The sequence below is a fragment of the Ambystoma mexicanum genome, chromosome 9 (genome assembly GCF_040938575.1).
Source record: "Ambystoma mexicanum isolate Mex_15411 chromosome 9, UKY_AmexF1_1, whole genome shotgun sequence".
NCBI lineage: Eukaryota > Metazoa > Chordata > Amphibia > Caudata > Ambystomatidae > Ambystoma > Ambystoma mexicanum.
This window is the reverse complement of record NC_090931.1, coordinates 135,332,640-135,359,949: the sequence shown is the minus strand read 5'-3', so window position 1 is coordinate 135,359,949 and position 27,310 is coordinate 135,332,640. Positions and strand designations below refer to the sequence as shown.

The following is a 27,310-nucleotide window of genomic DNA, read 5'->3' as shown; positions in this document are numbered from 1 at the left end:
ATTTCCAGTCCTCTTGAGTACTGTTTTTTAAGTTCTTTATTTCAATATCATCAAGAGTGTCAGCTCACAGATCCTGTCCTTGCTTGCCCTCTACGTGGGTTTAGCGCTGTCAGTATCTGTAATAGCATAGTGGGTAAGGAGTTTGCCGACTTTCCTTTCAGTCATAAGGAAGTTCTAAGTGCTTACCCCACATCCCTTTTCATATATTTGTATTATTGTTTCACTCTATCTGCACTCCTGGGTTTTAGTATACATGAGTCTTGGTTCTTGTGTGCACGTTGTTTGATTCGAGGTTATTCACTGTGCGATTTTGTGCACATTTCCCTTGCCATATTTGCTGCCTTTGTACTCACCTGATTAATCCTGACATAAATACAAAATATTGTGGGATAATAATGTTCACAAAGAAAGAAAGAAAGAAAGAAAGAAAGAAAGAAAGAAAGAAGTGTTCTCAAAAGGTTAAGTCGGGATGTTATAGCAGGTTCTCCCTTCCCCACTTTCGAAGCATGGGACAAGGCGGGACTCTCGAGCACAACACACTTCTGGTCTTCTCCAGCCTGAGCTCACAGTTTCTTTTCCAATATCAGGGCCTTCAGTACCCAAGTCTCTGTTATGCAAAGTCTCTTGAATCAGAGGGCCTGACGCATCATAAACAACCAAAAAGGGCCTTCTATAAATCTTCATGTTGGGCGATTACTCTTCACCCTAGGATCCCCCTCAGCCGGGCTCCGATCCTTTTCACAAAGTTAGCATCCCTCAATCGGGCTCAGACCAACAACTCGCCGTGGACATCCCTTAGTCAGGTTCATGTTTGTCATCACAATGTCGTTCCCTTAGCTTTTCAATTCATCATCAGCAATATTCTGGAATCTCAAGGTCTTTTTAAACAATTCTTCGGGTTACTTTCTCCCCTTTATTTAGGTCCTCCTTGGGCTCAGACATTCACCTGCTTTCCGCAACACTTGTCAGTTTACACAGAGACTTCCGAAGGGCGAGCATGTCTCGTTGGGTCACTCAGTGTTTCTATGGCAAGTGTAGGTTTCACCTTATCATAATATATGCAGTGTTCCCCTCAGTAACAGTTCATTTCACAGTGTGTCAAAGACTATTGACAGTACAGGAGCTTTTGGCTTGATCCTTGTATGACCACTTTGACATTTCACACCGGCCTACCCTAGGGCCTCTTGGTCCTTATAATTCTCTCAATTCACCATATCCTCCTTGTTCAGGAGTGGGGCCTTTGTCAGAGTCTTTCGAATGAGCGCCCACGTGGTACTGGATATCTAACGTTGATACCTCCTTGTTCACAAAAGACCATGGTCTATTATCTTCCTTTCTTTATGCACAATGTTGCCTCTGCAACCTTGAGTTTTAACACATTCTGGTCCTCTATAAGTTTCTTCCAACTCACCGGCTGTGCTGAACTCGTTGGCTTTTCTTCCAATGGAGTCAAGGACGGCACCAAGTTCTTTTCCCCACCCTGGCTATCAGTGCGGGAGTGCCCTATGTACCGGTGACATCACCAGCAGCGTTTCCCAGTCTTTTGGTTCTTTCTTCGAAGGCTTTGTGGGTCAATTACCTCCTTGTCATCCTTTCGGTTTCCACCACCTTTCTCCTCTGTTTGAACTGCCGTCCCGGAATCACTGCTTCCTCGTGCATTGGCCTTGCTCAAAATGTGCTTTAGTGCTCTGCCTTTTATCCCTGTGGGGAAGGGAAAGAGCTGACAGGTGTGTGTAGTTAACGGCAATTGCCTGACTCTGCCTGACCCTTGTGTTGGGACATGTCAGGTAAACGGCTCTGGTGTTAGTCCATTGGCTTTTCCGGTGTGAGAAAATGTTTGTGTAGAAAAAGGGGTGGGGGGTAGAGTTTTTAAATAACCTACGGGGTAGGATGGGGAAAAGGTGTCATAAGGCAGGGGGTACTGCGTTTCACCTGTCAGTGTCCCACTTCCAATCCCAGAAGATCCCCCCCGCCCCCCAGGTGATCCTCCTGCACTGGTCCACCCCCAGGAACTGGATCCAATAGCGATGGCCGTGTCCTGGCCACCTGGATGACAGATCCCCGGGGACTAGTAAGTGAGACACCTTCAGGGGCAGTGGGGGAGATTCCTTTGGCCTTTTGAAACTGCTCTAAACTAGATTTAAACAAATTGTACTTTAGAAACAGGAAGAAATGACATCTTGGGGAAGGGAACCCTGACACTTTGTGAACTGTGGTAAATTCTTGGGGAATGGAAACACAAGACCTTTTGAAGCTGGAGGAGCTGACCTCTTGGAGAAGAGAACCCGGAGGCCTCGTGGAACTGTTTTTGAACTTTGGGACGGGAAAGCTGGAAAGTAAGCAAGCCAAGAGCTGGAAGAGGCTCAGAATTTTATTTTGAAGATGTTTATTTTGTTGCTGACATCCCTGCACATTGTATATCTTTAGTTGTGAGGGCAAGTATAGGTTTTGGACACGGACAGACTTTTGAGTTGAACTTCCTGACACAGACTATACTTCTTTTTTTTAGGTTGGGAAAGCCCACCTTGGCATAGGGCAGGTTAGGCATATAAGAAAAATGAACCATTATTTAGAAAATTGAATCAGTTGTCTGGGTCTTACTTCATGATGCTTTCACAACTGCCAAAGTCAATATCTCAGTTTGCGTGAGAGTCCCCTGCCGGGAAACGCTGGTTCAAGGATGATGCTCGATGGCCCATACATAGGTGGGTAAAATGTTCCTGTGTGGACGAACACGGCTGGGCGCTCTGCACCCTGTCTCACACCAGTATGGTGGTGTTGTTGTTGTTACATGCCTGCCCCAAGCGTGCAAAGACAAATACACTCTCCATGCGGATAAGTGAGCTGGATGGTTTCTGTGGCGAACTAGAAGAAGGGGGACGGATGACTTCGTGACATATTTAGTGCAATTTTATTTAAATAAAGGGAAAACTCCTGTCTTGCTCTATGAGGGAAGTTCCCCACTTAGCAAAACTAAAACGAAGGGTTCTCGTCAAAGTACAAAATAAAAGTCTTCCGTCCGAATCCTAATTGCTAACAAGCCCTACCACTTTAGAAAAACAAACAGAAAGGAGGAGAGCAGGACATGGCTCCAAGTTAGACTTCTGTCTGGCCCAAAACTTGATTTTTCTCAATAGTTCATACAGTTTGTCAATAGTTCAGATCTTTCTTGCCGACCTTAATTACAAAAGAAATGTACTCTTTCGCCAAGTTTCTTGAGAACAAGTCTGTGGTTCTCAGACTCCCTGAGGTTTTATGGCTCTCTGGGAGACTTGTTGCCTCTCAGGTATAAACGTAATATAGGGCGTTTGTCCACTCAGGTTATTCAGGTTCTTGTAACCTCGCCAGCTACCCCAGGTCGGATGCAAAATGCTCGTATTCAAATTTGGGTCACACAGGGTGCTTGCCCCTTTGGGTTTCTCAGGTTCCCTTAACTTTGTATATAAGCAAGACCAACCGACAAAGAGTTTGTGTCTCGCCGATCAGATTCACAAGCACGCTTTCCTGTTCGGGCCCCTCTGGCTCTTGTAACCTCATCGGTTCTCTTAATTGAAAGTGATTGTACTTTCCTTCCCCAGATTAATTCTGGGTGTTTTCTCGTTCAGGCTTCTCAGACTCCTGTAACTTTGTAGGTTCTTTTAACCTTGATTTAAATTGTCCGTTCCTCTCAGCGGCCTTCTCTATGTGGGAGCGTATGCTTCACTGGTACTGCGTCCCTCTGCAGTTAACGTCCGTCAGATATGGAGTTCGGGGATTCATGTCCTACCCAGTGATCTGGTCTTGGCGTTGGTTGCTAGGCCCCCTGGCCTACCATGACTGCCTTGTGGTTGTGCTACCAGAGGAAACCGGGGCTTCTCTGTCCCCCCTCTCCCTCAGACCCTAGTTGCTCAGTCGGACTGAACACCAACCTTCCAGCGTTCGGCTAGCTTTATGCTCACTTCACACACCACTGTGCACTCCACAATCTGGCGTGGCTCCCCCACTCCCTGACATCTTTTCCGCAGAGGCTTGTCTCTGCTTGGGATTCACTATCTTCCCCACGTAGGAGTTGTGCTCGTTCTCAGTTCCTCCTGTGCTGAAATACGGCATGAGGGTAAAAAGGGGTGTGTTCTTCTTCGACTGGAGTTCAGACGAGATCAACCATTACCTTGAGGCAAAGAAAATAAAGACTGGTCACTGTTTAGTGGTTTTAAAACACAAGGAACAGTCCTTTGGACACCCAAATAGTCGGACACGCTAGTCTGGTTCGTGAGGTCCTTCTCGGACAAGGGCGTCCTTGTTACAAAGAGGGGAGTCACTCCCATTGAGATCCCACTTGACCGGACCCATAAGGAGGGTCTTGCAGAGCGGTCTCACCTCCCTAACCTCACAGGGGTGGCTCACCTTTGGGGAGAAGGGACTAATTTACCAGATTCGGCACAGGACACGTAGCTGGATATGTTTGGACTGGTGTTCTGTTTCCTCTGTCTCTTGTTGGCTCATCGCTCTCTCATCTGGTCTGTCTCGTGTTTGTGCCATTGTTAAGGATATATTAAGGATACTAGCCTCATGTATTCCTGGAGACAAAAAAGAAAGGGTCTGTGTAGGTATGGGGTGATAGACATTGGTACTATTGGCATTCAACCAGGAACATGGGGTAGGAATTGTGGCCTTCACATCTCCTCACAGCCCACCTCTGGGGAAGGACTGGCTCTTGTACCCACCCGTGTGGGCCTCTCCTCTCAGAGCTAGAGGGGTCCCTACACTCACCTGACGGGGACAGATCTCACAACAGTAACATGTGAAACAGGATCATTTTAAGGCTAGGTATTTGTTAGAAACAAACACATTTGTACCTGTGAGTGAAGTGGTTTCCGTTCACGAATCTTGCGGACATCAAATCTCTCTTCGAACCAGTTCCCCATCAGTGTCTTGTTAGAAAAGGAATCCTCATTGGTCGTGCACCTCCAGCCATACTGAATGAATTTAGGTTTTTCAATGCAGTCAGTCCACACTTCTGCCTGCCCGTTGGCACGGAGGGCTGTGCCAGAGTCTGGGATTGGTAACAAAAAGGATGCCATTCTGTGAAGAGAGGATGAAAAAAAGTGAGCGTGAATGTTTCCACGGAACAAATGCAAGTTTCTGGACATTCAACAGCGGCATTAATGGTTGCTTGCGATTGAGTACGGCTATGATGTTAGCTGAATAATTCTACTTGAGAAGAACTGCAAACATCACAGCAAAGTGAGGTGACATATTGATGTCTGGCCCACCCCAACTATCTAGAATTGCCTAAATAGAAATATTTAATTGGCCATGGTCTGATGATGATAAAATGTTTGCATGTGTTGAGTGTGACAAACTAGGAATTATACTTAAGAGCTCAACATTTTCTTTTTTTACAATATGTGTCGTTAGGTGGTCTGGAGCTCTATTGTCTTTCTGCTTGGAACCAACAGGAATTGTATTATTTTCTTCAATAATGACCTAGGTCTCGAACCACAAGCCCTAGTGTGTTTCTGGTCTTCTGGACGTATCAAAGTTTCTTAAATTTATCTCTTTCTCATGGCTCATCAGGTACTGTTCCTCCAAATGCCAGGATTCAGCAGTTTTCATACTGGTGCCTTTCTTGTGTGTTGCTAGGAACTATGCCTCCAGTTCTAGGATTCAGCAGTTTTCATACTGGTGCCTTTCTTGTGTGTTGCTAGGAACTATGCCTCCAGTTCTAGGATTCAGCAGTTTTCATACTGGTGCCTTTCTTGTGTGTTGCTAGGAACTATGCCTCCAGTTCTAGGATTCAGCAGTTTTCAGACTGGTGCCTTTCTTGTGTGTTGCTAGGAACTATGCCTCCAGTTCTAGGATTCAGCAATTTTCATACTGGTGCCTTTCTTGTGTGTTGCTAGGAACTATGCCTCCAGTTCTAGGATTCAGCAGCTTTCATACTGGTGCCTTTCTTGTGTGTTGCTAGGAACTATGCCTCCAGTTCTAGGATTCAGCAGTTTTCAGATAAATATCTTTCTGAATTGTAACTCCAAGTTCCATCAGTTATTCCCTTTCTAAGGTGGGAAACCGTGGAATATACCTTAGGTAAATAGTGTGTGAATACTATGAAGGAGCCAAGATCTTTGCTTTTTCCGGATAATTAGATATTTTGTATGACCTTGGTGACCTTGAGTTCTTATCAGTCAATTTCTGCCATACTATTCCATGTCCTTCATCAATGAAGTAGAGAGGGTACACATGGCTGGTTTGGTGGCTACACCAGCACCATTTGGTGCGTTACAGACAATCCTCCCATCTCAGTATGTGGATTACATCAAGTCGGCACCATCATATCCTCTATGAAGTTGTAAGAAATAATCCATCAGGGGATGAAGGTCTAAAATGTGGTTCCGTAAACTGGAAAAGGCCTTAGAAGTTGGAAAAGGCCTTAGAAGTTGGAAAAGGCTATCATTCCTCTGTCCATGGGTGGAGTGGCATCTACCAGTACTCTATTGTAAGGTCCAGTGTGAAGTTTGGACTGCCCCAAAAGCTCAGTTAATTCATCAATGTGGGTCATGGAGCAGGTGAGAAATTCAGAAATTGCATTAACTTTCCTGAAGTATATATAAAACCACCATGACCCATCACGTTTTGGAATAAGGGTAGCTGGGTAGGCCAAATCACCAATGATCTGTTGAAATCCCCAGTATTGTATTAATTTAATCTTGCTTAACCACTATGCAGGATTCTGGCAATCACTACAGCCTTTGTCACAGTACCTTCCCAGGTGATGCTCTTATCTGATGACTCATGAAGATTATACTCAGCCTTTTTTTCCCTGGAAAAAAATCCTACAATTCCTGAACAAAATGTTTGACCTTTGCTTTGAGTAATGTCAATGCTTTGAGATCTTCTGGTTTATCTTCCCTATGGGAAGATCTTAATAGTAATTTTAATTTGCGATATAGGCAATCAGTTGCTTCTTCCCGGGGTTTCCAAGCCTTTAAACTGTTCACATGAAAGATTAGATCTTTGTTCTGGCGCTCTTACTGATGCATCGGATAGAAATAAGTTGCAAACAATTTCAATAATGCCCTTACTACTGACGACAACTATATCCCATCTTGAAGAGATGACTAAATCCCATCTTAAAGAGATTCTACGTATTACACATGCTTTTCTGTTTGTCTTGGACCTTCTTGAGCTGCTTGTTTATGATAGTTAAGCTGAAAATAGTACTTCCCTCTTGGCAATCTGCCTCGATTGTCCCCATAAAAATAACCAATCATATCATATCATATATAAGAAAGGGGTTAGCGACCTTCTGGCTAATTATATGCCCATTTGACTTTTAGATATTACTGGTAAAATTTTTGCCAAAATCAATTTTGGTTCATTTACTAGCCTGGGTGGAGGAAAATAACATTATAAGGGACGTCAAGGCTGGTTTTCAAAAAAATAAAAAAGGACAATAGATCAAGGTTTTTGACTATTAACGTTGGTCCAAAAGTACACAGCTCTGAAAAGAATGAGATTATATGCAATTTTTGTAGCTCTTAAAACTGCATTGGAGGGGTCTCTCTGGAAATGTTATGGCACGTTTTAAAGAAATAAAAAAACACCATGTCATTTAATTTCTCCAATTCAGGTGCTGTAGAACATCAATGAAGCAGCCGTGAGATATGGACTAGCTGAGGAAGTCACTGAAGCCTTTGGAGTATCGAATGTTGTAAGACAAGGCTGTGTGCTTGCTCCATTATTTTCTTGCATCTGTATGGAATAGATTATTGTGCCTCTGACAGGCGTTTTTGGCCTGTCCCAGAATCGGTGTGGACAAGTACTCTGCCCTATTGTATGCAGATGATGGTGTGTTGATAGCCACTACGCCACAAGGCCTGAAATCCAACCTGTACATTTTCACACAATAAATGTGAAGAGCTTAATCTTAGATTGAACATAGACAAAACAAAGGTTCTGGTTTTCAGGCCTCAGTACTCGAGGCATTTTAACCTTGATATTAGCATTGAGGGGGAAGATTAGAACAGGTCCTGTTCTTCGACTATCTTGGAATTAGATTCCATGAGAACGGACTCTGGGCTGCACATCAGGATAAGGTTTGTACAACTTTGGGTAAATATGTTGGTGGTAACATTATCCCCTGCTCATATGAAAAAACGAGTATATAGTTTAAATTAATCTTATGCTAAGGGAGGGAGCCATACACCATTGTTAGGGGATTTAAAATCAGGTTAAAGGAAAAAGCAATATCCCTAACTAGATGAAAACTGGTGGAAGCAGCAGGCACGTCAAAACTAGATTTGAACTGTTCAGTATGGACAAGAAGATTATCGGATGTGCGTACTTTATTTGCCCGTTTTAGGATGGGGAAATTAGAAATTGCGGCTTTCACTAAATCCTGGAAAACTGGAGGGGACGGTCTTTGTCCCCTATGTAAATTGGGAGAGGAAACTATTGTGCATTTTGCATTTGTGTGAGCCGTTGAAACCTTTGAGAGTACGACATTCGAAAACATTATTAAAAAGGGAGGGCATCCTCGTAGGTGCAGATGCCCTAATTCCGTTACATGTATCCCATGTTATATTCATCTGGCATGGCTATGCAAAAGGAATCTGTGCCTAGGCATCTGTTTTGTTTGAATTATTTGCAAACCCATCATCATCTCTGAACTACTTATGTTGTTGATTATGGGGCTGCAAGCTCACTCTCGCCATTGTTTTGCTATAATGTTTTCATTTTACTTTACAGTTATATCATTCTTTTTTTTGTTAAGTAAGGCACATAGTTCATGATGTTTATTTAGGCTTTAATAGTCATTGTCGTGGACAGGGCTTTGAATAATATATGTTCTATATACAGTACTGCACTTTATATTATGCACTTTAACATTTCCCTATACGCTTCTGTTACCTCTCTGCTGTGCTGGCTGACCCCGCTTCAGCTTTTGTTCTTTCTTGTTGTGGAGTCCTGTCTCCTCACCTAACCTGTACAGTGTACACTCTCTGGATTTCTACTGTTGAGCCACTGCTGGGATTTTTGATCCCATATTGCTACAACTACTAAGCCATCAGAGCCCATCTTCCAGCAGACCGCTTGGAGGGGTTGTGTCCAGGAGTTTCACCTACTGCTCGGAACCTGCTGTTCATTGGGGTTTTTTGTGCCTCTGTTAGGCTTTTTCCCCAAAAGTCCATCCCGGAAGAGGAGTCACAGGTGTGCTCTCATCCAAGCATTCACAGTGGCTTCCTTCTGGGTTAGACACAGTCTTCATAAACAAAAGAAGGACTACCGTGACCGCCGACCACAGATACTGACGAGCTCGGAATCCAGTCTCTCAGGTGAGGAGGAAGAGAGTTTGGGTTCAGGGGAGGAACAGTCCAAGGGGGCTGACACCTATGGCTGAAGACCCACTACAACCAAAACTTCTGACTCCAAAGGGCAAGCTTTCAAGCTCATCTACAGATCTGTCCACAATTAGGGGAATCGTTTTACTTCCTGTACAGATGATAAAAGGCACTTCCAAAAATTGAACATACTATGCTGCCATGCCATATCCTCTATTGTCTTCAACTATCTTTCCGCTACAACTTCTACAAAGCTCTTCAGAGCAAGACTGGATATGGGTGTACTTCTCCCATACCATCTAGTGCAAATGATGATCAACAGGCCATTTTGAACATGTGTTCTTTATGCCACAGGAATAATATAGTTATAGGCATTAAAGAAATCGAATTTGGCTGCTCAGCCCGAACATTTGCTTGGGTCATAAGCCTTAACAGTGGGTGTAGTAACCTACATCACATCCCATTCTGAGGTCACATTGTGGTAGCTGGTTTCATGGGTTGGGCATTATTGTCAGGGGTCGATGCATCCCACATACCATATGTGGAAAATTATGAAAAATTAAAATGGGCCAGATAAGATGTAATGAGTACAAATGTTTTTTTCTAATTAAATACTTGGTGCGGAAATCTATCTTTCTAGTTGGATGCCACAGAAATGGTAATCTCTTCTTCAAAAAGCATCCAAGACTTGAACGTCAAGTGTCAGGGTGCATACGTTTCTTCAGACACGTTTCCCCTACTGGTCTCTTTCCCTCTGGTAGTTAAGAACTTTGAATCTAGGTTCCAGAATGTCCGTGCCTCCTTAAGGTATTCTCTTTCTTATGTATCACAAGAAGCTTTGCTTCCAAGTGCTAGGACTCAATGCTTTCCGAATCAAAGTCTTTCTTGTGCAGTACTAGGAGCTTGGACTTAAAGGATTCAGCACATCTGAGCTTGTCTTCCCAGTTGACTTGTGACGGGCCCCACTTCCCACTCTGGAACATTTCATTAGTATTGTTATCGTTCTAGGATTTGACTCCTTGCCTTCATCTTTTAGCTGTTTCCTTACATGTTCTACTCTATGGAATGACTGCTATCCATAAGAAACTCTGCATGCGGCTCTGCTCGCTGCTTTCTCTCTCGTTCTGGTTGCTCACACTTACCTCCCAGTTAGGTCATTTCCTGTTGGCTTTGCACCATACCAGCATCTAACATTCTATCAGTTCCATGTTACTTCAACAAATTAAATTACTTAATGTACTTCGAAATTTTACATTTTGTTTTTTTGGGGCCCCCATCCATGGCCATCATTCCCCATCACTACCACCCCAAACCTCTTCCCATCCCTTTTTACCCCTTACCCCACAAATACATATACAGATTCGAAGTAATACCCACGAAGTAAATTAGAATGAAGTAATTTATTTCATGGAAACAACAGGATACCATTCTATCTTACTCTCTCGCCAGCTGGATCTCTTAGCATGTGCTGTTTTTGTGATGTACATCTTGTGTACATCTTGTCCTCACTCTGCCACTGGAGTTTAAGTCATAACAGTTAAACAGACAATGTAGATAGTATACCTCCTTCACTACGGGTTGGCAATAAGGTTGAAGGGCAGGCTATACTCTGCAGATATGTGTATCAGCAGCGGAAGTTTCATGACAAAAATATGGTAACTACCAAAATAAAAGTAATGTCGAAGCAACACTCTACGAAAATACAGCCTTCACTACAAACACAACATGTATAAATACTGAAAACAAACTCCTGCAAAGGAAAAGCAAACAGAAAATTCAGGTTATGTATTTAGAATAGGAAAACACAAAAATGGTCATGAAAATGCCTTTAAGTAATGCACAGTAATGGTAATCTAACCTGTTCTTATGTCAGTGGTAATGCAGGAGGGTCAGGGTACCTAGGATGTCTGGCAATGACATTTAGTCCACACAGTCTATCCACAGCTCTTAGTAGATTGTTCAACCACAATGGTCTTCTAGCTGTTTCCTATGGATCTGTGCTTTGATTTGAAAGCATGAGAAGCAGAAGGTTGGTTTGAGATGTCTCTATGGGGAAGAGCGGCTTAAAGATGCTCGATCGCAGCATGGGTGGCTTCAAATCTAGTAAGTCAAACCGCCATCTCTGGCAGCGTGTCAGGCATAATAGTGACAGGGAAGTCTGAAATTGGTCATCTGCACAAAGTGATCTCTAAGTTCGATCACGGGTCAACATGGCTTGCTGACTTGAAGTCTTTGATCATAGCTCCTGATAATCCTGGCTATATTTGATGTTCGCAGGGATCTGTACCCAGGGCTACCCAGTGCAAGAGTCCTTAACAATTCCACTCCGGGGCTGACACCTCAGGCTCTCCAAGTGACACACCTCCACAAGGCTTCTACCATACGTAGGAGCAAGGCTAGTTCCTGCCAGGGTGGTAACTACAGCCACAAATCTCACCATCAAGCTCAATTTACCAACCCCTCTCCCAGTGTTCAGGGTGTTTGCCCTGGACCCCTTTTCCTTTTTCCTCCTCTCTTTTCCTACTATGGTCTCCCTGCCAGGAGCTTAAGCCTCCTCTCTCCTTCAAGGCCTGCCTTAGACCAACCAAGTGTGCCAGAACCTTTCTCCTTTAATATAGTAACCAACTCTTCTTACCTTTTATCCACTTCACTGAGTTCTCTCGACCTCTTTCTGATATAACACCTCCTCCAACCTCTAACCACCGCCTCCTGACGTTATCATCTCCCCCAATTGTTAACATCATCTTCTACAACCATCAGCTCACTGGTGGCTACCACCTCTGCCTGAGGCAACAACCTTCTCCAAAGTTGCAGACCCTCCTCCCGCTGAAACTGCCGCCTCCAAGCTTTCACCACTTCTTCCTGGCTTCTCCTTTCTCCCATGCAAATAACATTACTTTAAATAATTGTTGATATGTTTAATACAGTAGGGGTTTTCATTGTCTAAATTAACGTAAGAACAGAATCAGAAAAAGAAAAAATAACAAGAATCTGGAAATACAATGCTTAGCAATTACTCTATGTGATGCTAAACATGAAAAGCAGAGATGAAAATCAATGTGGCAGAGGACTGTTTAATGAAATCATCAGTGTAAAACAGGGGCAGGCAAGAACTACTTCACATAGGAATAGAGGAAGGACTGCAATACAGTTGTAGACAGGTGGGAAAACGTGTATTCTAGTTAAGGTGAACAATTGGTTGCAGACAAGTGATGATAAATACATTTAACAAAGAAAAATGATGTGGTAAAACAATATACATCCAGTCCTCCCGCTCTCCTCTTCTCCCCCTTCTCCCTCAACTCCCTGCTCTTCCTCTGGCCCTTCTTCGGCCTCCTCCCTCCTTCTCTGCTTTTCCCCTCTCATCAGACGAGGTTTCTAGACAAGTCAGATCTATAAAAGTCTCATCAAAACAGGTTCACCCCTGTTCCTCCAAAACCATCAAGGACCACATTGACAACCTGGCTCCTGATCTGGCTGACTTCTGCAACCGCCCCTTCGCTACTGGAGTCTTCCCTTCCCCCGGAAGCACCCCCTTCTTAAAACCCCTCTGCAGACCCTTCCTGCCCGGGTAACTATCGCTCAATCTTCATCACTCCTTTCCTGGGCAAACGCATGGAAAATCTGGCCATCTCCCAACTTAATCTTCACACTGAATCTGTTGGTTGTCTCCATGACCATCAGTCTGGCTTCAGAGCTGCCAGAAGCACGGAAACTGCTCTCCTCAACATCTGTGAAGACCTGCTCTCCAACCTTCATTCCAACACCCCTTATATCCTCATCTTACTCGATCTCTCTTCTGCCTTTGACACAGTCAACCATGCCATCCTGCTCAACCGTCTCTGTGATAACCTGGATATCACTGATCAGGCCCTGGCTTGGCTGACTTCTTTCCTCCAAGCTTGACCCTCCCAGGTCCAACTTGGGTCCTTCCTCTCCTCCATCTCCATCTCTACATGTGGTGTTCCCCATGGTTCTTACCTCTCTCCCGGGGTGTTCAACTAATACCTGGCACTTCTTTGCCCACAGCATTGCCGGTCTCTGCCCCAACTTTCACCGCCACCTCTTATCCCTCTCTCATCTCTGACTGTCTGCCATCCAGGAGTGCTGCCATCCAGGAGTGGTGTGCCGCCAATGATCTCTGCCTTAATGCCAGTAAGACTGAGATTCTCCTCATTGGCACACCTGCTCCCACCTTTCCTGTCACTTTCTGGCCGGCCTCTCTTGGCCCTCTTCCTGCTCCCACCTGCAAGGCTAAAATCCTCTGGGGATTCTTTCACTCCACACTCTCCTTCTCTCCTCACATCTCTGACAAGTACCGCTACCAGCTGCACCTCCTGAGAGGTATTCTTCCTTTGCTCTGCTTCCCCCCAGAAGCTCACCGTCTCCAGGGCTCTGGTTCTCTCTAGGCTGGACTACTGTAACAGCCTCTTAATTGGCCTGCCTTTACTCTCCGCCCTCTGCAACTCATCCAAAACAGGACTGCAAGAATGGCCCTTGGCCTCAAACCCAGGGATCGTATCTCTCCAGGATGAAATCTCTGCACTGGCTACCAGTGGGGGCGAGGATCAAGTTCAAAACCCTCTGCATTGCCCACAAGGCCTTCTGGGGCCTCAATACCTTCAACTCTCTCTTCCTAAATATCCTCCTTCTCGAGCTCTTCGTTCATCCGCCTCCAACTCCCTCAGGGTTAGTCGCTTGGCCAAACAGCGAGTTGGTGATAGATCTCTTTCTTCTGCTGGGGCCTCCCTCTGGACCAGCCTCTCTGAAACTTGAGCAGAACCATCTCCGGTTCCGGAAGCACCTCAAGACCTTCCTCTTTGCTTCTGCTTTCTCTCCTTCTCTCCCCTGCTAAGTTCCTTGCTGAACCTGAAACTGCGCTAGTTACCTAGCTGATCTCGGGCCCAGATCCCCTCCCCACCAGTTGCACACTTGCACTGCCCCCCTGACAACTCCTGCACTCTGGGACTGTTATGTATCCCTACAGCCTCCTACTAGCACTTGACACCTGATGCCTGCACTTACCCTTGCACTTGCTACCAGCTGGCCGCACTTTTTATTTATTTGATTGTTTATCCTATGCACTGCACTGCACCCTTCTCCCTGCACTTTTTCCCCCTTCTCCCTCCCCTGCACTTGCACGATCTCAATGTCACCTGGCCTAGTAAGATTTTTGTCGCCTGTCTTCCCTCTGTTCTCCCTCCCTTGCCTTGTCACGCCTTCAAACACTTGTGTATAGGCGCATTATAAAAGCTATATCATCATACAGCATGAGTGGATTTCTAAGTGACAGATACAGGTTTCAATTTGGTTCAAGTTAATTGGATGGGGGCGCAGATTGAAGTGTACAGGAACCATCACAAACTGAGTTCCATCACTTTGATTATTTACTGTTAACAGACCCACTACATTTAACAACCATTTTTACTTTCCAGATCTGTTCTTTTTAAAGTTAAAACATACCTCTGTATTTTATCCCCCAGGTCGCCATAGCAGGTGTAACTAAACTTAAAATCGGTTTATGCATTCACAAAGTCTAGATGACATCTCAACCTAGATAGATGGACACTTGGTGGCTTTATGTCAGCTGGGGAAGATGGGGTGAGGGCAGGGTCTAACACTAAGAAAGAACCTCTCTTCACACCTCATCTAACCCTAATTTCTGGAAAACATGTCAAAATTAAATGTTTAGATATTATAGTTGATATAAATCTGTGCCATATACAAGGGATGTTTTATTAGAAGGTATCTACATGGGCTGCATCCCTTCATGCTATTGGGAAAATTTGCAGTTGTAGTAGGAACATAGTGAGTCACTCAAACTGTTATACACTTGTGGGGAGTACTTTGATGAAACTCATTGGCATACTCCAGGTGGCTCAGAACCAAGAGGTTTCTGAGCATAAAAAAAAAAACTTTTCTGTCCAAGCCACTTGCAGCAACCTGATTTGATTTCCAGTAGAGCAGATAATTCAGCTTAAAATTCTCTGCATCATCTTCAAAAGCATCAATGGGTCTGTGTGTGCCTACCTGAAGGATAACATTCCATGTATATCCCAGAATGCAGCCTTTGGTCTACTGCAGGAACACAGACTATTCATACCTAGGGCTCTGTGTCGGACCAGAGACGATAAAAGGCTTTTAGTCTTGGGACTGAGGATTTGAATTAAATTACCCAATTATATATATGGCAGCACCGCTCTTGAAGCAGCATCTGATATATGTTTTCCAGCAGAGCCAAGATCAGCAAGTAAAGGTGATTGATTTCACAAAGCTAATGTGTATGACATGTACATGTTCTAACTCACTGAGAAACTGAGAAAACATTTTTTAAAGTACAAGGGACATTCTTTTTTCTGCCCCACCTACTTGTAACCTGCCCACCTCTATTCCTTATTTCTATTGCCTTTTCTTCCAGTAACAAAATGCACATTTGGCTGATTTGATTAGGATTCAATTAAGATCCTATAACCTCCCATACATTTGGAGAGATTCCGAGGAGTTCCCAATACCATTTTAAAATATTTTTGATTCTTCTAATTCAACCTGTAAAATGTGTGCTTGCTTTTTCCTAATGGATGCAGTTCAAAACATGACTCCCCCTTATATATGCCTTACCAGTGTTGGGGTGGACAAGAAGTGTCCCCGTCATTATGAGGGGTTCAAGATGCGCATGCCGTATTGATGACGGGGGTGGCGGCAAGCTGGGCGCAATGTTGGAAATACATATGCATCGAGGGTGGTTAATTATGAATGGGATAGGTTACTTTTAGCATTACTGTCGTCTAGCATGGATACATATTAGATCTGCACACGTGTAGAAAGATACAATGTTAAAACCGCAAATGTAACATCATCTACACACAAGGTGCTCTGAAGCACATGGAAACTTAAAGAAGGAGAGGGTTTCAGTACGCATGCAGAAGGAATCCTGTCCTGAAACCCTTCGGTAAAGAGGGAATAATATTTATAAGGCATACCCACAGAGAAATATATAAAAGGAGTTTTAATCACACAGAGAAACATATTAAAAGAGGTTAATAATAAGTTATATAAATCTGCATGCAGTGGGGTTTTGTGAGTTTATTTGGACTTTGCAGTTAGCAGTTGCACGATTAATTTTTGGTAGCAGGGACATTCTGGTTTTCTGGGCCTGAGGGGGTTGACGGAGGTAGAATGAGTCATCCAGTAGAAGGTCAGCGTACGAACAGGATGAAGATGGGTCCAGGGTGTCCGGTGTTCAAATTGTTTTCGCAAAGGGGAAACTAGAGGCTGTATGTGTTAAAGTAGTGGTCGCATAAATTAGAATGTCTTAAGAGGAGCCAGGAGACAGGGGTGGATGAGATCTCAATCGGTAGCTCAAAGAGAACCCATTTGTTCAGCCCTTCCTCGTATTGCTAAAGTATCTGAGCAGACCGTGTTCAATCACACTTGGGGTAAAAGGCTCTAAATCAGTTGTTACTAATTTATTTTATTTATGTATTTGACATTTGGATGGCGCCTATACACAAGTGTTTCTAGGTGCCATAAGACAAATGGGAGATGGGGGAGATGCAGGGGGTGGGGTGGTAGGGAGAAGTGCAGGATTAGGGTGCATGCAGGGAAGGGGGCAGCAAAGTGCTAGGGGACAAGAAGGCAAGTTCCAGGGGGAAAAGGGCAAGGGGAGTATGAGTGTGGTGGGCAGGGTGGACCAAGTTGGGTTAGTCTGGGAAAGGGAGCCCGAGGGCAAGTGCTGGCAAAGGATGCAGGGAGAACTTATGGGGGGGATGGTCTGTCCCCTGTATGACTGAAGGGACCAGTCCCCAGTCGTAGCGGCAGAGGGAGCGTTGGCACTGTAGGGGTAGAGGGAAGAAAGAGGAGAAAAGTCTTGAGAAGTTTCCAGAACTTAAGAAGATCCGGCTGAAATCAGAGGGGGAAGGGAGGCCATTCCAGAGGAAGGAGCCGGCTGCAGAAAAGGATCTACCTCCGACTCTCTGTTTCGATAAACGTTTGACCTGCAGAGACTTGGAGCCAGAGGACCAAAGGACTCTGGTTGGGGGGTATTTAGGGAGGGAATGTTGGATGTAAAGAGGTCCCAGGCCGCAGGCGGCCTTGTGGATGATGCAAAGGATCTTGAATTTGATCCTTGCGGTCACTGGGAGCCAGTGAAGAGATTTTAGGAAAGGAGAGATGCTGTCCCTGGGCTGGAGGCCAAGGATAAGTCTTGCTATCCTATTCTGGATTAGTTGGAGGGAGCAAAGAGAGAAAAGAGGAGGATTGAGGAAGAGGATGTTGCAGTAGTCAAGCCTAGAGAGAACCAGGGCTCTGGAGAAATTGAGCTTCTGGGGGAAGGTGAGGAAAAAGTAGAATGCGCCCAAGAAGGTGGAGCTGAAAGTTGGACTTTTTGGCAAGGTCCGTGATGTGTGGAAAGAGAGAGAGGAGTCAAAGATGATCCCAGGGTTTTTTGCCTCACAGGGGGTTGAGGGGATGGGACCCAATGAGTCTGGCCAGAGAGAGAGGGGGGAAACAAGGAGCAGGCGTCCCAATGAGTAGGACCTCCGTCTTACTGGAGTTAAGGCAGAAATCATTGGCAGAGCACCATGCCTGAATAGCAGTCAGGTATGAGGGAGGAGGAGATAGAAGATGGCAGCTTGAAGGAGAGGTGTGTCTCATCTGAATAACACTGGAAATGAGGTGAGAAAGTGGAGATCAGGTAGGCAAGAGAGGCCGGGTAGTTGTTGAAAAGCCATGGCAACAGAATGGAGTCCTGGGGGATGCCACAGGTAGAGAGTGTGGTGGAGGAGAAAAAAGGACCCATTTGCACTTGGGAGGGTCTTTTAGAGAGGAAAGAAGTAAGCCATGCCAGTGCCCTGTCCGTGATGCCTAGGGTATCCCGGATACAGTGTATGAGGTAGGAGTGGTTGACTGCGTCAAATGCAGAAGAAAGATTGAGGAGGATCAGACCAGAGAGGGAGTTGCAATCCAGGCTGGAGAGCATTTTCCTTGCCTCTGGCAGCCCTAAAACCGGACTGATGGTTGTGGAGGCAGCCGGCCAATTCGGTGTGGAGGATCAGTTGGGGGGTGATCAGTTTCTCCATGAACGTGCACAAGAAAGGGAGGATGGAGATAGGTGCGATAGTTAGCCAGGCAAGAAGGGTCAGCATATGGCCTTTTTAGGAGAGGGTGCACAAGAGAGTGCTTGAGGGGTTGTGGGGAAGGAGCCAGTGGCAAATGAGTGGTTGCAGAGGTCAGCCAAGGTTGGAGCGAGGGAGGCAATGTGGTCCTTGATAGTTCTAGTGGAGCAGGGGAGCACCTCTTTAGAGGAGACTTTCTTAGAGCGGACGAATCTAGAGATCTCATATGGCGCAATGGGAGAGAAAGAGGAGAGTATGGGGGTAGGCGAGAGAGAGGCTGGGAAGGCGGAGCAGAGGACAGGATGTCCATGGTTTTGGAGGAGAAGTGGGTGGCCAGTGCAGAGCGGGGGACCTGTGGGGGATGGGAGACTGTGTTAGGGTTGGTGAGTTCCTTGCAGATTAATAAAGAGTTAAGCCGTGTTGTTGGTGGCTCCAGAGATACGGGCTTGGACCTGAGCCCTCTTCTTGGAGCAGATGGAGACGCGGTATTGCCTTTGAAGTAGGTGGAAAGCCAGTTTGTCATAGGATGAGCTAGGTGCCAGCCACCTCCACTCTGCAGCTTTGCACTTGCGTTTCAAAGTGGCCAAGTTGGAGTCATACCAAGAGTTGCATTTGGAAGCAGGCGTCAGGCGTCATGCGTCATGACAGGGGGAAGGATGTCCAGGGTAAATTTCTTGCTGATCACCCACAACAAAGCCGCCCAACAGAATCTCCAGGGAGATGCCTCTCGCCTGGGCTTCCCCACTGCAACTGAGAGTGAACCACTGGGGCACATCATTGGAACTCGACTGGGTTGCTAAGATCAGACAGAGGAGGAGGTTAACATTTCAATGAGGTGCTTGCCTCCACTTGGCAATGGCTCGCCCCACCTCTTAACCAGTCAATGGTAATCAATAACAGGGGCCAAACTGGATCGCACAAATGTACGCGGCCACAGAAATAAGGAATGCCTTGCTCAAACACTGCACCCTTTTCCACTGTTTTGAACTCCCAACACTGAGGCTTGTATTATGCAATTATACACACGAGTCATGTTTACTTAGTGTGTAGAACGGATTGTGTTATGGTTCTGGAATGTAGCCATTCCAGAACCATTATTATATGTAATCTTCCCCAGCGGCGTTAGGCTCCGGGGGCCCTACCATTAAAGCCTCATTTAAGTAATTTGTGTCTCCCTGCAATTCACTACATTTTGCGACGAGGTATTTACCTGTGCAAGGAGCCCCCAGAGTTCCACTCGGTGCCACTGCCGAGCATGGTGTGCCGTGCAGCCGCGGAGTACAGGGGAGGAAAAAGAGCGAGGACCCAGCCACGGCATTACACAGCACTGCGAGGTGAGAGAGGCATGGAGGGGCAGTGAAGTCTGACATCCCAACAGACCACATGCAGAGGAGCACAGGGTGAGCTGCTCACGCATGGTTTGGATGAAAAAAGAGAAAGAAAGCCGTAATCAACAGCTCAAGCGTTCCGCGAGCGCACGGCGTCATTTAAACCTCCAGATACTCCAGCAACTGCAATTTTACTAGAGAAAAGGACTTAAAGGCGTGCCATAACGTGAGGGCCATTTTCTATATAACATTGTTTCAGTACAAAGTAACCACAGCAACCATACTACAGAGCAAAAGAAAGCAGTGAAAAACACATGTGGATACATACTCATGTCTGTTAATGAAACTGGAAAACTCAAACGAACAAAAGTAAAATTAACAGCTAAGGACACATGCAATCTATGCACATATACCTTTTATAGAAAGTGTGTTAATTGTACATCCTGCCAAAAGGGTTAATCTCACCAAGTGACATTCTTTAAGAAAACTCAAACCAGCAATGTTTGTTTACATTTGACATTTAAAGAATTATAATAATAAGACAACAACAAAACTGTCAAGCAGGACAAAACCCACCCAAATTTCATTATATGAACTGAGCTTATTTGCCTATCATTATGCAGCATGTTACAGCACCGATGCAGTTTCTCCCGCTTCCTGGCAACCCCACATGCACATGGGAGCAATGAGTTGATGGATTCCAGGTATACTTGAGGGCTGAGGGTGGCAGCAAATACAAAGATGACCTCAAAGAAGCTACGCTACTTAACTGTATAGGGGCAGAAGCTTTAAGGATTTTCAGGGCACTCCCTGATCTAGGTGGGACAGAAAGTGGTTCTGGCGATAATCGCAAGTTTGAGTGTGCATTAGGAAACTAGCTAAACATTTTGGAAACAAACCCAACGTTGTATTGGAAAAGTACAATTTTTTTTTCGAGACGTCAACTGAAAGGTGAATCAATAGATGCTTATATTGCAGCTTTGAGAGGACTCAGGGCCACGTGCAGATTTACTGCAGTTGGTGAGGAATATCTAAGGGATCAACTAGTGCTAAATGTGGCTGATTCACGTCTACAACAGAGATTGTGGCAAACTAAAGATCCATCTCTAGAGCAGGCAGTAGAGATTGCCAGGACTATGGAACTCAGTGATCGCTGCACGAGAGAAAGGTTTGACAAAAATGAAGATAAAGAAATCAAAATGGTCCAAGAGGAAGTAAGAGAAGACTGATGAATCTTTGGTGGAAATGGTAAAGAGAATGTCCACTAACAATTCCAGAGCTAACCCAAGAAGAGGTAGAGATACTGGATACAGGAACCAGAGCCAAAGCCGTTGTCGAAATTGTGGCTGGTATAAACACAATGATACTGAGAAAGAATGCCCTGCTGCAGCTGTGGAATGTTACAAGTGTGGCCACACAGTGTTACGCTCACATGGCTCCCACAGGGGCGTCGATCTGAACTGGACAGCTGCGGTCTCCACCAATGTGACGCGTAGTGCCAAGATGATGGACTGGACTGGCCCACCTAGCTTCGTTTGCTTGGCCCATAAGAATATTCTTCTGCAAATGGAGAAAGGGAATTAACCACCCGTGGAGTTGAGCGTAAACCCCCAACCCCCGCTGTTCGCCCTACTGATCACCTTTGATGACCTCTCTTATAGTCTCACCTGATGGTTTGGAAAGATGAGCTCTCCATCCTGCGTTGAGCGCAGGGGCGCGTAGATAACCAGTTGCTTCACTGGCTCGAAGGAGTTGGTGAGTTCCAGAACAATATTGACTCTGAGATTTCCAGCAAGACGCCGTAAGTATGTAGTTCGTAAGAGTACAAATGTCCGACTTTCACTCTTATCCGATTCTTTGCAGGTTGCAGCTTGACCCTAGCGAAGAGTTCCTCACGGCAACCGGTAATATTCAGGTAAGGATTTGTATTAGCTAACACAGTTCGATAAAATAATGTCAGTATGTAACCTGTTGCTTTCTCCCTTATTGAGGCGCTGAGAGAAAGTATGAGTCTCGGGGAATAATACCTCCGGCGGTAAAATCAGGTAAGTCTATGGGGGGTAACTAATATTGCCTCTGTTTATTCCCTTGGCTCACCTTGCTGTTCTTGTGTTCCCCTTAGGTGCCAGAGTGCAGCGGGAACATGCAGAAGGATGCGGTGGATAGTGAAGATGCTGCGAAGGCCGGCGAGTTCAGCGCGGCGCTGCAGCAGGCGAGGCGACGCGCATAAAATAACTTCTTTCTTCCAGCCCGAAGCGCGGTGGATCGGGAATTCAGGTAAGGATCAAAAGGTATTGCTCATGTTCTAACCTTTTCTCCTTCTTTCTCCCTTTTTTCACTTTTTCTAGGAGCTCCAGACTCGAGGCGGGCATGGCAGAAGACTGGATGCAGACTTGCAGGCACGGTGAGCGTTACGCTGCTGGATGCAGAATAACGCGAAGCGTGTGCTGCTCTTCGGGCGTGGTTTTAATAGCCTCCAAAGTAGTCCCAGGTAAGTATTCCTCCCCAGCCCCACCCGAGTAAAAAATAGTCCCTAGGTAAAGTAGTCCCTTCCAAGCCTCTTTTGGCTTGGAGCTGTTGCAGCATGGTCTGCATCAGGTAAGTTTGCAGCATGGTCTGCATCAGTTAAGTTTTAATCTATGAGCCTGGCGCCTATGGCGCCAGGACTGACTTTTCATATGAGCCTGGCGCCATAGACGCCAGGACTGCACCCAAATAGCCCCTAGCAGGGGTTGTTGGGCTTGCTTGGAATAACTTGATGCCTGCTTCTGGGGCTGCTGGACTTGGTCTGGGTCCCCGGGGGTAGGCATCATGACAGCACTCCCCCCCCCCCAATCCCCCTCCTAAAGTCGTTCTTCCCCAGTGTTTTGGTTTGTCTGGGAAATTTCGGTGGAATTTTTTCACCAATCGGGGTGCATGAACATGGTCACTAGGTTCCCATGACCTTTCCTGTGGTCTGTAACCTTTCCAGTCGATTAAATAAAAAAGTTTTGACTTTATCAGCTTGGAGTCCAGGATGTTCTTAACTTCAAATTCGGGTTCCCCGTCTACAGGAATGGGGTCTGGTGGCTTGGTTAGTCTTGTCCCTGGTTGCACTGGCTTCAAAAGTGACACATGAAAGATGGGGTGAATTTGCATATTAGCAGGCAAGTCCAACTTGACAGCCACCGGGTTGCTAATGGCCTTAATAAAGTAAGGTCCCAAATATCTGGGGTTAAAGGTCTGTGTTCCCTTTAGAGGTATGTGTTTTGTGGCCAACCATACTTGGTCCCCTACCTGGTATTGTGGAGTATCCCTTCTATGCCGATCAGCATCTTTCTTGTATTTTTCTTTCACTTGTTTTAAATTTGCAGTTGCTTCCTTAAAGGCTTGTGTAATCGTAGCGTGCAGATGATCCACTGTGGGCATTTCTAAGTGTTGGGGTGAGTCAAGGTCTGAGGTTCGAGGATGGTGCCCATATAAGGTATAAAAGGGGCTTTGTCCAGTTCTAGAATGTACTGAATTATTGTATGCATATTCGGCGATCCAAAGAATGTCTTTCCAATTACTCTCAGTCTGATGTAACATACAACGCAGGTATTGTTCGAGAGTCTGGTTGGTCCTCTCCGTTTGACCATCGGTTTGGGGGTGGTGACTGGTCGATAATCTCACATGGATTTGCGCCAATTGACAACATTTTTTCCAAAAATGTGAAATGAATTGACTGCCCCGGTCAGAGACCAATACGGACGGAAATCCGTGTATGCGAACAATGTTTGAGGAACTCATTGGCCAGGATTGAAGCTGAAGGTAATCCCTTTAAAGGAATAAAGTGGGACATCTTGGAAAAAAGATCCATAATAACTAGAATGGTGTTCTCCATTGCATGGAAGTAGATCAGTTATAAAGTCTACCGATAAGGTGTGCCATGGTGTAGGCGTAATGTCTAAAGGTTGTAAGAGTCCAGCTGGTTTTTTCTTCTGACTTTTGTCTTGGGCGCAAATGCCATAAGACATTAAAAATGATTTAATATCCTTTCGCCAGGTGGGCCACCAGAATTGTCTCTTAATTTTAGCTTCAGACTTTGCAATATCTGGGTGCCCCTCCATAAGGGTGTCATGATAACAGGCAATAACTAGCTCTTGTAGTTCCTTGTGTGGCAGAAATAGCCACCCTTGGTAATAAGGCAGGTCATTGGTGACAGAGTAGTCCGGGCCTTTCTTTACCCAGTCCTGCAGGGCTGTAGGGTCAAAGAGTTGCTGGATCTTTACCCGAATGTCTTCTAGTGTCTGTACAGTAGTCATGCCAAGAATCCTTTGTTCGGAAATTATATGTACTGGTTCTGGGTTCACTTCTGCCTCTCCCATCCCTATTCGGGATAAGGCGTCTGCTTTACCATTCTTACAACCTGGTTGATAGGTTATCACGAAATCGAACTCGGCAAAGAACAATGCCCATCGGAGTTGGAGTGACGATTGGGCCTTGGCTGTCTTTTAATACTGTAAGTTCCGGTGATCGGTGATCACAGTAATGGTATGCCTGGCACCGAGAAGCTAGTGCCGCCAAGTCTTGAAGGCGGATTTAATGGCTAATAACTCCTTGTCGGTAACCACATAGTTTAACTCAGGTGCCGAGAACTTTCTGGACCAAAATGCTATTGGGTGAAGCTGGCCAGTTTCAGGGTCCTTTTGGGACAAGACAGCTCCCATAGCTAGACTGGATGCATCAGTTTCCACTATGTATGGAAGTTCAACGCGCAGGAGCTTTAATACAGGTGCAGATGTGAATTTCGCTTTCAGCTCTTGGAAGGCATTTTCAGCTTCTTCAGTCCACATAAAGCGTTTATTTGTTCGCAAGAGTGCTGTGATGGGATGTACAACATGTGAAAATTCCAGGATGAATCTGCGGTAGAAATTGGCAAAGCCGAGCATGCTTTGTACTCCTTTAAATGAGCTTGGTGATGGCCACTTAAGGATTGCGTCCACCTTTTCGTGAGTCCATTCGGACTCCTCTTGGAGTCAGGATAAACCCAAGGAATTCAACTTCTGTGGCATGAAAAACGCATTTTTCCAGTTTTGCATATAGTTTGTGCTGGCGCAATTTCTCAAGGACTGCTCGGACGTGCTTCACATGGTCAGATTCTGAAGAGGAGTATACTAGAATATCATCGATATATAGAACAACACAAACGTCAATGAGTTCACGAAGGACATCGTTCATAAAGTATTGGAAGGCTGCTGGTGCATTGCACAACCCGAAGGGCATCACCTGATATTCGAATAACCCATACTTGGTGCGAAAAGCAGTCTTCCATTCGTCACCCTCTTTTACACGTACCAGGTGGTATGCCCCCCGGAGATCTAACTTAGTGTATACGCAAGCGTCCTTCACTTGGTCTAGTAGTTCAGGGATCAGAGGCAATGGGTATCGGTTCTTAACAGTTATCTGGTTCAATGTGCGGTAGTCTATGCACGTTCTGAGGTCACCTTCCTTTTTGGGCACGAAGAACAAAGCTGAAGATGCAGGGGACATGGATGGGCGAATGAAGCCATTAGCAAGGTACTGGTCTAGGTATTGTCGTAGGTGAAGGTTCTCAGGTTCCATAAGGGCCTAGATCCTGCTACAAGGGGTTGTGCACCGGGTATGAGATCGATTTGACAATCGTACGATCTGTGAGGTTGTAAGGTGTTTGTTCTTTTTGGAAGACATCCTGGAATTCTTGATATTCTGGAGGTAGTTGCACGACTGATGTGGTTACTGTGGCCAGGCCTGCGTTCAGGTTTTTCTTTGGGTAACAGGTTTGTGCACAATCCGGGAAGGTTATTCTCTTCTCTCGCCAATCAATACAAGGATTATGTGTTTCCAACTAAGGTATCCCCAGTATTATTTGGAACTGTGGGGCTTTAATTAGATCAAACACAATAGTCTCTCGATGCCCATCCTGACCCAATAGTGTCATCTCTGCGGTGGAATGAGTTACAGGCCCAGAGGCAATTTCAGTTCCATCGACTGTGGTGATGACATCTGAGGTGGTTTTTCGGCAGAGAGGTAGATTCATCCTGGAAGCCAATTCGTAGTCCACATAGTTTCCTATGGCCCCGCTATCAATATATGCCCTTATTGCGTGCATACGCGATGGCTGCCTTGGATCTACGAGGACCATTGATATGATGAAATGCAAGGTTTGAGTATCCTTCTTCAAGCTCGGCAAGCGGACCTCTATGCTTGTCGGTCGTGGTCGTTTCTCCGAGTCTGACTCCATATGGCTTTTCTCAGCAGCTCCTACCACCTTCTTGGGTGGTTTTACAGGGCAATCCCGTAGAAAATGCCCAGAAGTTCCACAATATAGACACAATTGCATTTGCCGTCTCCTTTCTCTTTCCTTCTGGGTTAAGGGTCCTTTAACCCCTCCGATTTGCATGGGTTCTGAAGCATCTGCTCCTTTGAGGTCAGCGTGGGTTTTGACCAACACCCGATTCTCGAACTTGGCTCGATCAGCCTTTCTGTTCTGAAGTCTGTGATCTAACTGGACCACTAAGTCTATTTATTCAGCGCAGTCTTGAGGTGGGTTCACGACTTGAGCCAAGACATCCTTGAGTTCTCCTCGAAGCCCTCGATGAAATAACGTGATTCGTTTTACCTCAGACCATCCAGTTTCCACGATCAACCTATTAAAGGTTGCGATGTAGGTTAGAAGGTCCTGGTTACCCTGTCGTATGGACAAAAGTTTGTTATCCAGGGCCTGTCCTTGGGAGTGCCGTGCAAATAGTCTTTCCATTCTCATTTGAAAGCCCTGAAAATCCCGAAGAATTGGGTCATCCTGAGTAACTAGTGGAATTGACCAATCAGCTGCACTGCCGCTGAGATATGACAATACAAAGGCTACCTTGGTGTTACGCTCACCTGGTTCCCACAGGGGCGTCGATTGGACCCAGACAGCTGCGGTCTCCACCAACGTGATGCGTAGTGAAGAGATGACAGTCTGGACTGGCCCGCCTAATCTTGTCTGCTGGACTCGTAGAAGTATTCTCCTGCAAGTGGGGAAAGGGATTTAGCCATCCGTGGACTTTAGTGATGCACCCCCCACCCCAACTGTTCTCGTTCTCCCCACTAATCACCTCGGATATCTCCTCTTGGTAACCTCACCTTATGTTTTTAAATGATGAGCTCTCCATCCTGCATGGCATGCAGGGGCGCGTAGATACCAGTTACTTCACTGGTTTGAAGGTACTGGAGGAGTTCCGGAGGAATATTGACTCCAGTGTCTATAAAGTTCAAAGAGTTCAATATGTCCGATGTTCACACTTGTTCCAATCCCTCGTTAGGTTGCAGCTGGGTCCAAAAGAATATTGCCTGGAGGCAGCTGATGGTGTTCAGGTAAGAGTCTGTATTACCAAACACTGTCCGGTAAATGTTGCACGAGTTTAACTTGCTGTTTTCTCTCCCTTTATAGGTGCGGCATAGAAAGATGCAGCGAATTAAAGGATAATACCTCCGGTGGTAAAGCAGGTAAGCCTATGGTGGCAAAGAGATTGTCTGTGTCGGTTTTCTTGGCTCACCTTGTTATTCC

The 27,310-nt window shown here is 45.6% G+C and overlaps 1 protein-coding gene across 1 annotated transcript in view; it reads right to left on the bottom strand.

Annotated features, from left to right (window-relative positions):
- The window catches only part of CFAP68 (cilia and flagella associated protein 68), a 139,598-nt gene that overhangs the window by 91,487 nt on the left and 20,801 nt on the right, over positions 1–27,310 (bottom strand). Inside the window, exon 2 of the mRNA XM_069614308.1 lies at positions 4,836–5,061. Within this exon, the coding sequence (XP_069470409.1) occupies positions 4,836–5,060 (225 nt within the window). The 5' untranslated portion in view covers position 5,061. The remainder of the gene's footprint in view (positions 1–4,835; positions 5,062–27,310) is intronic.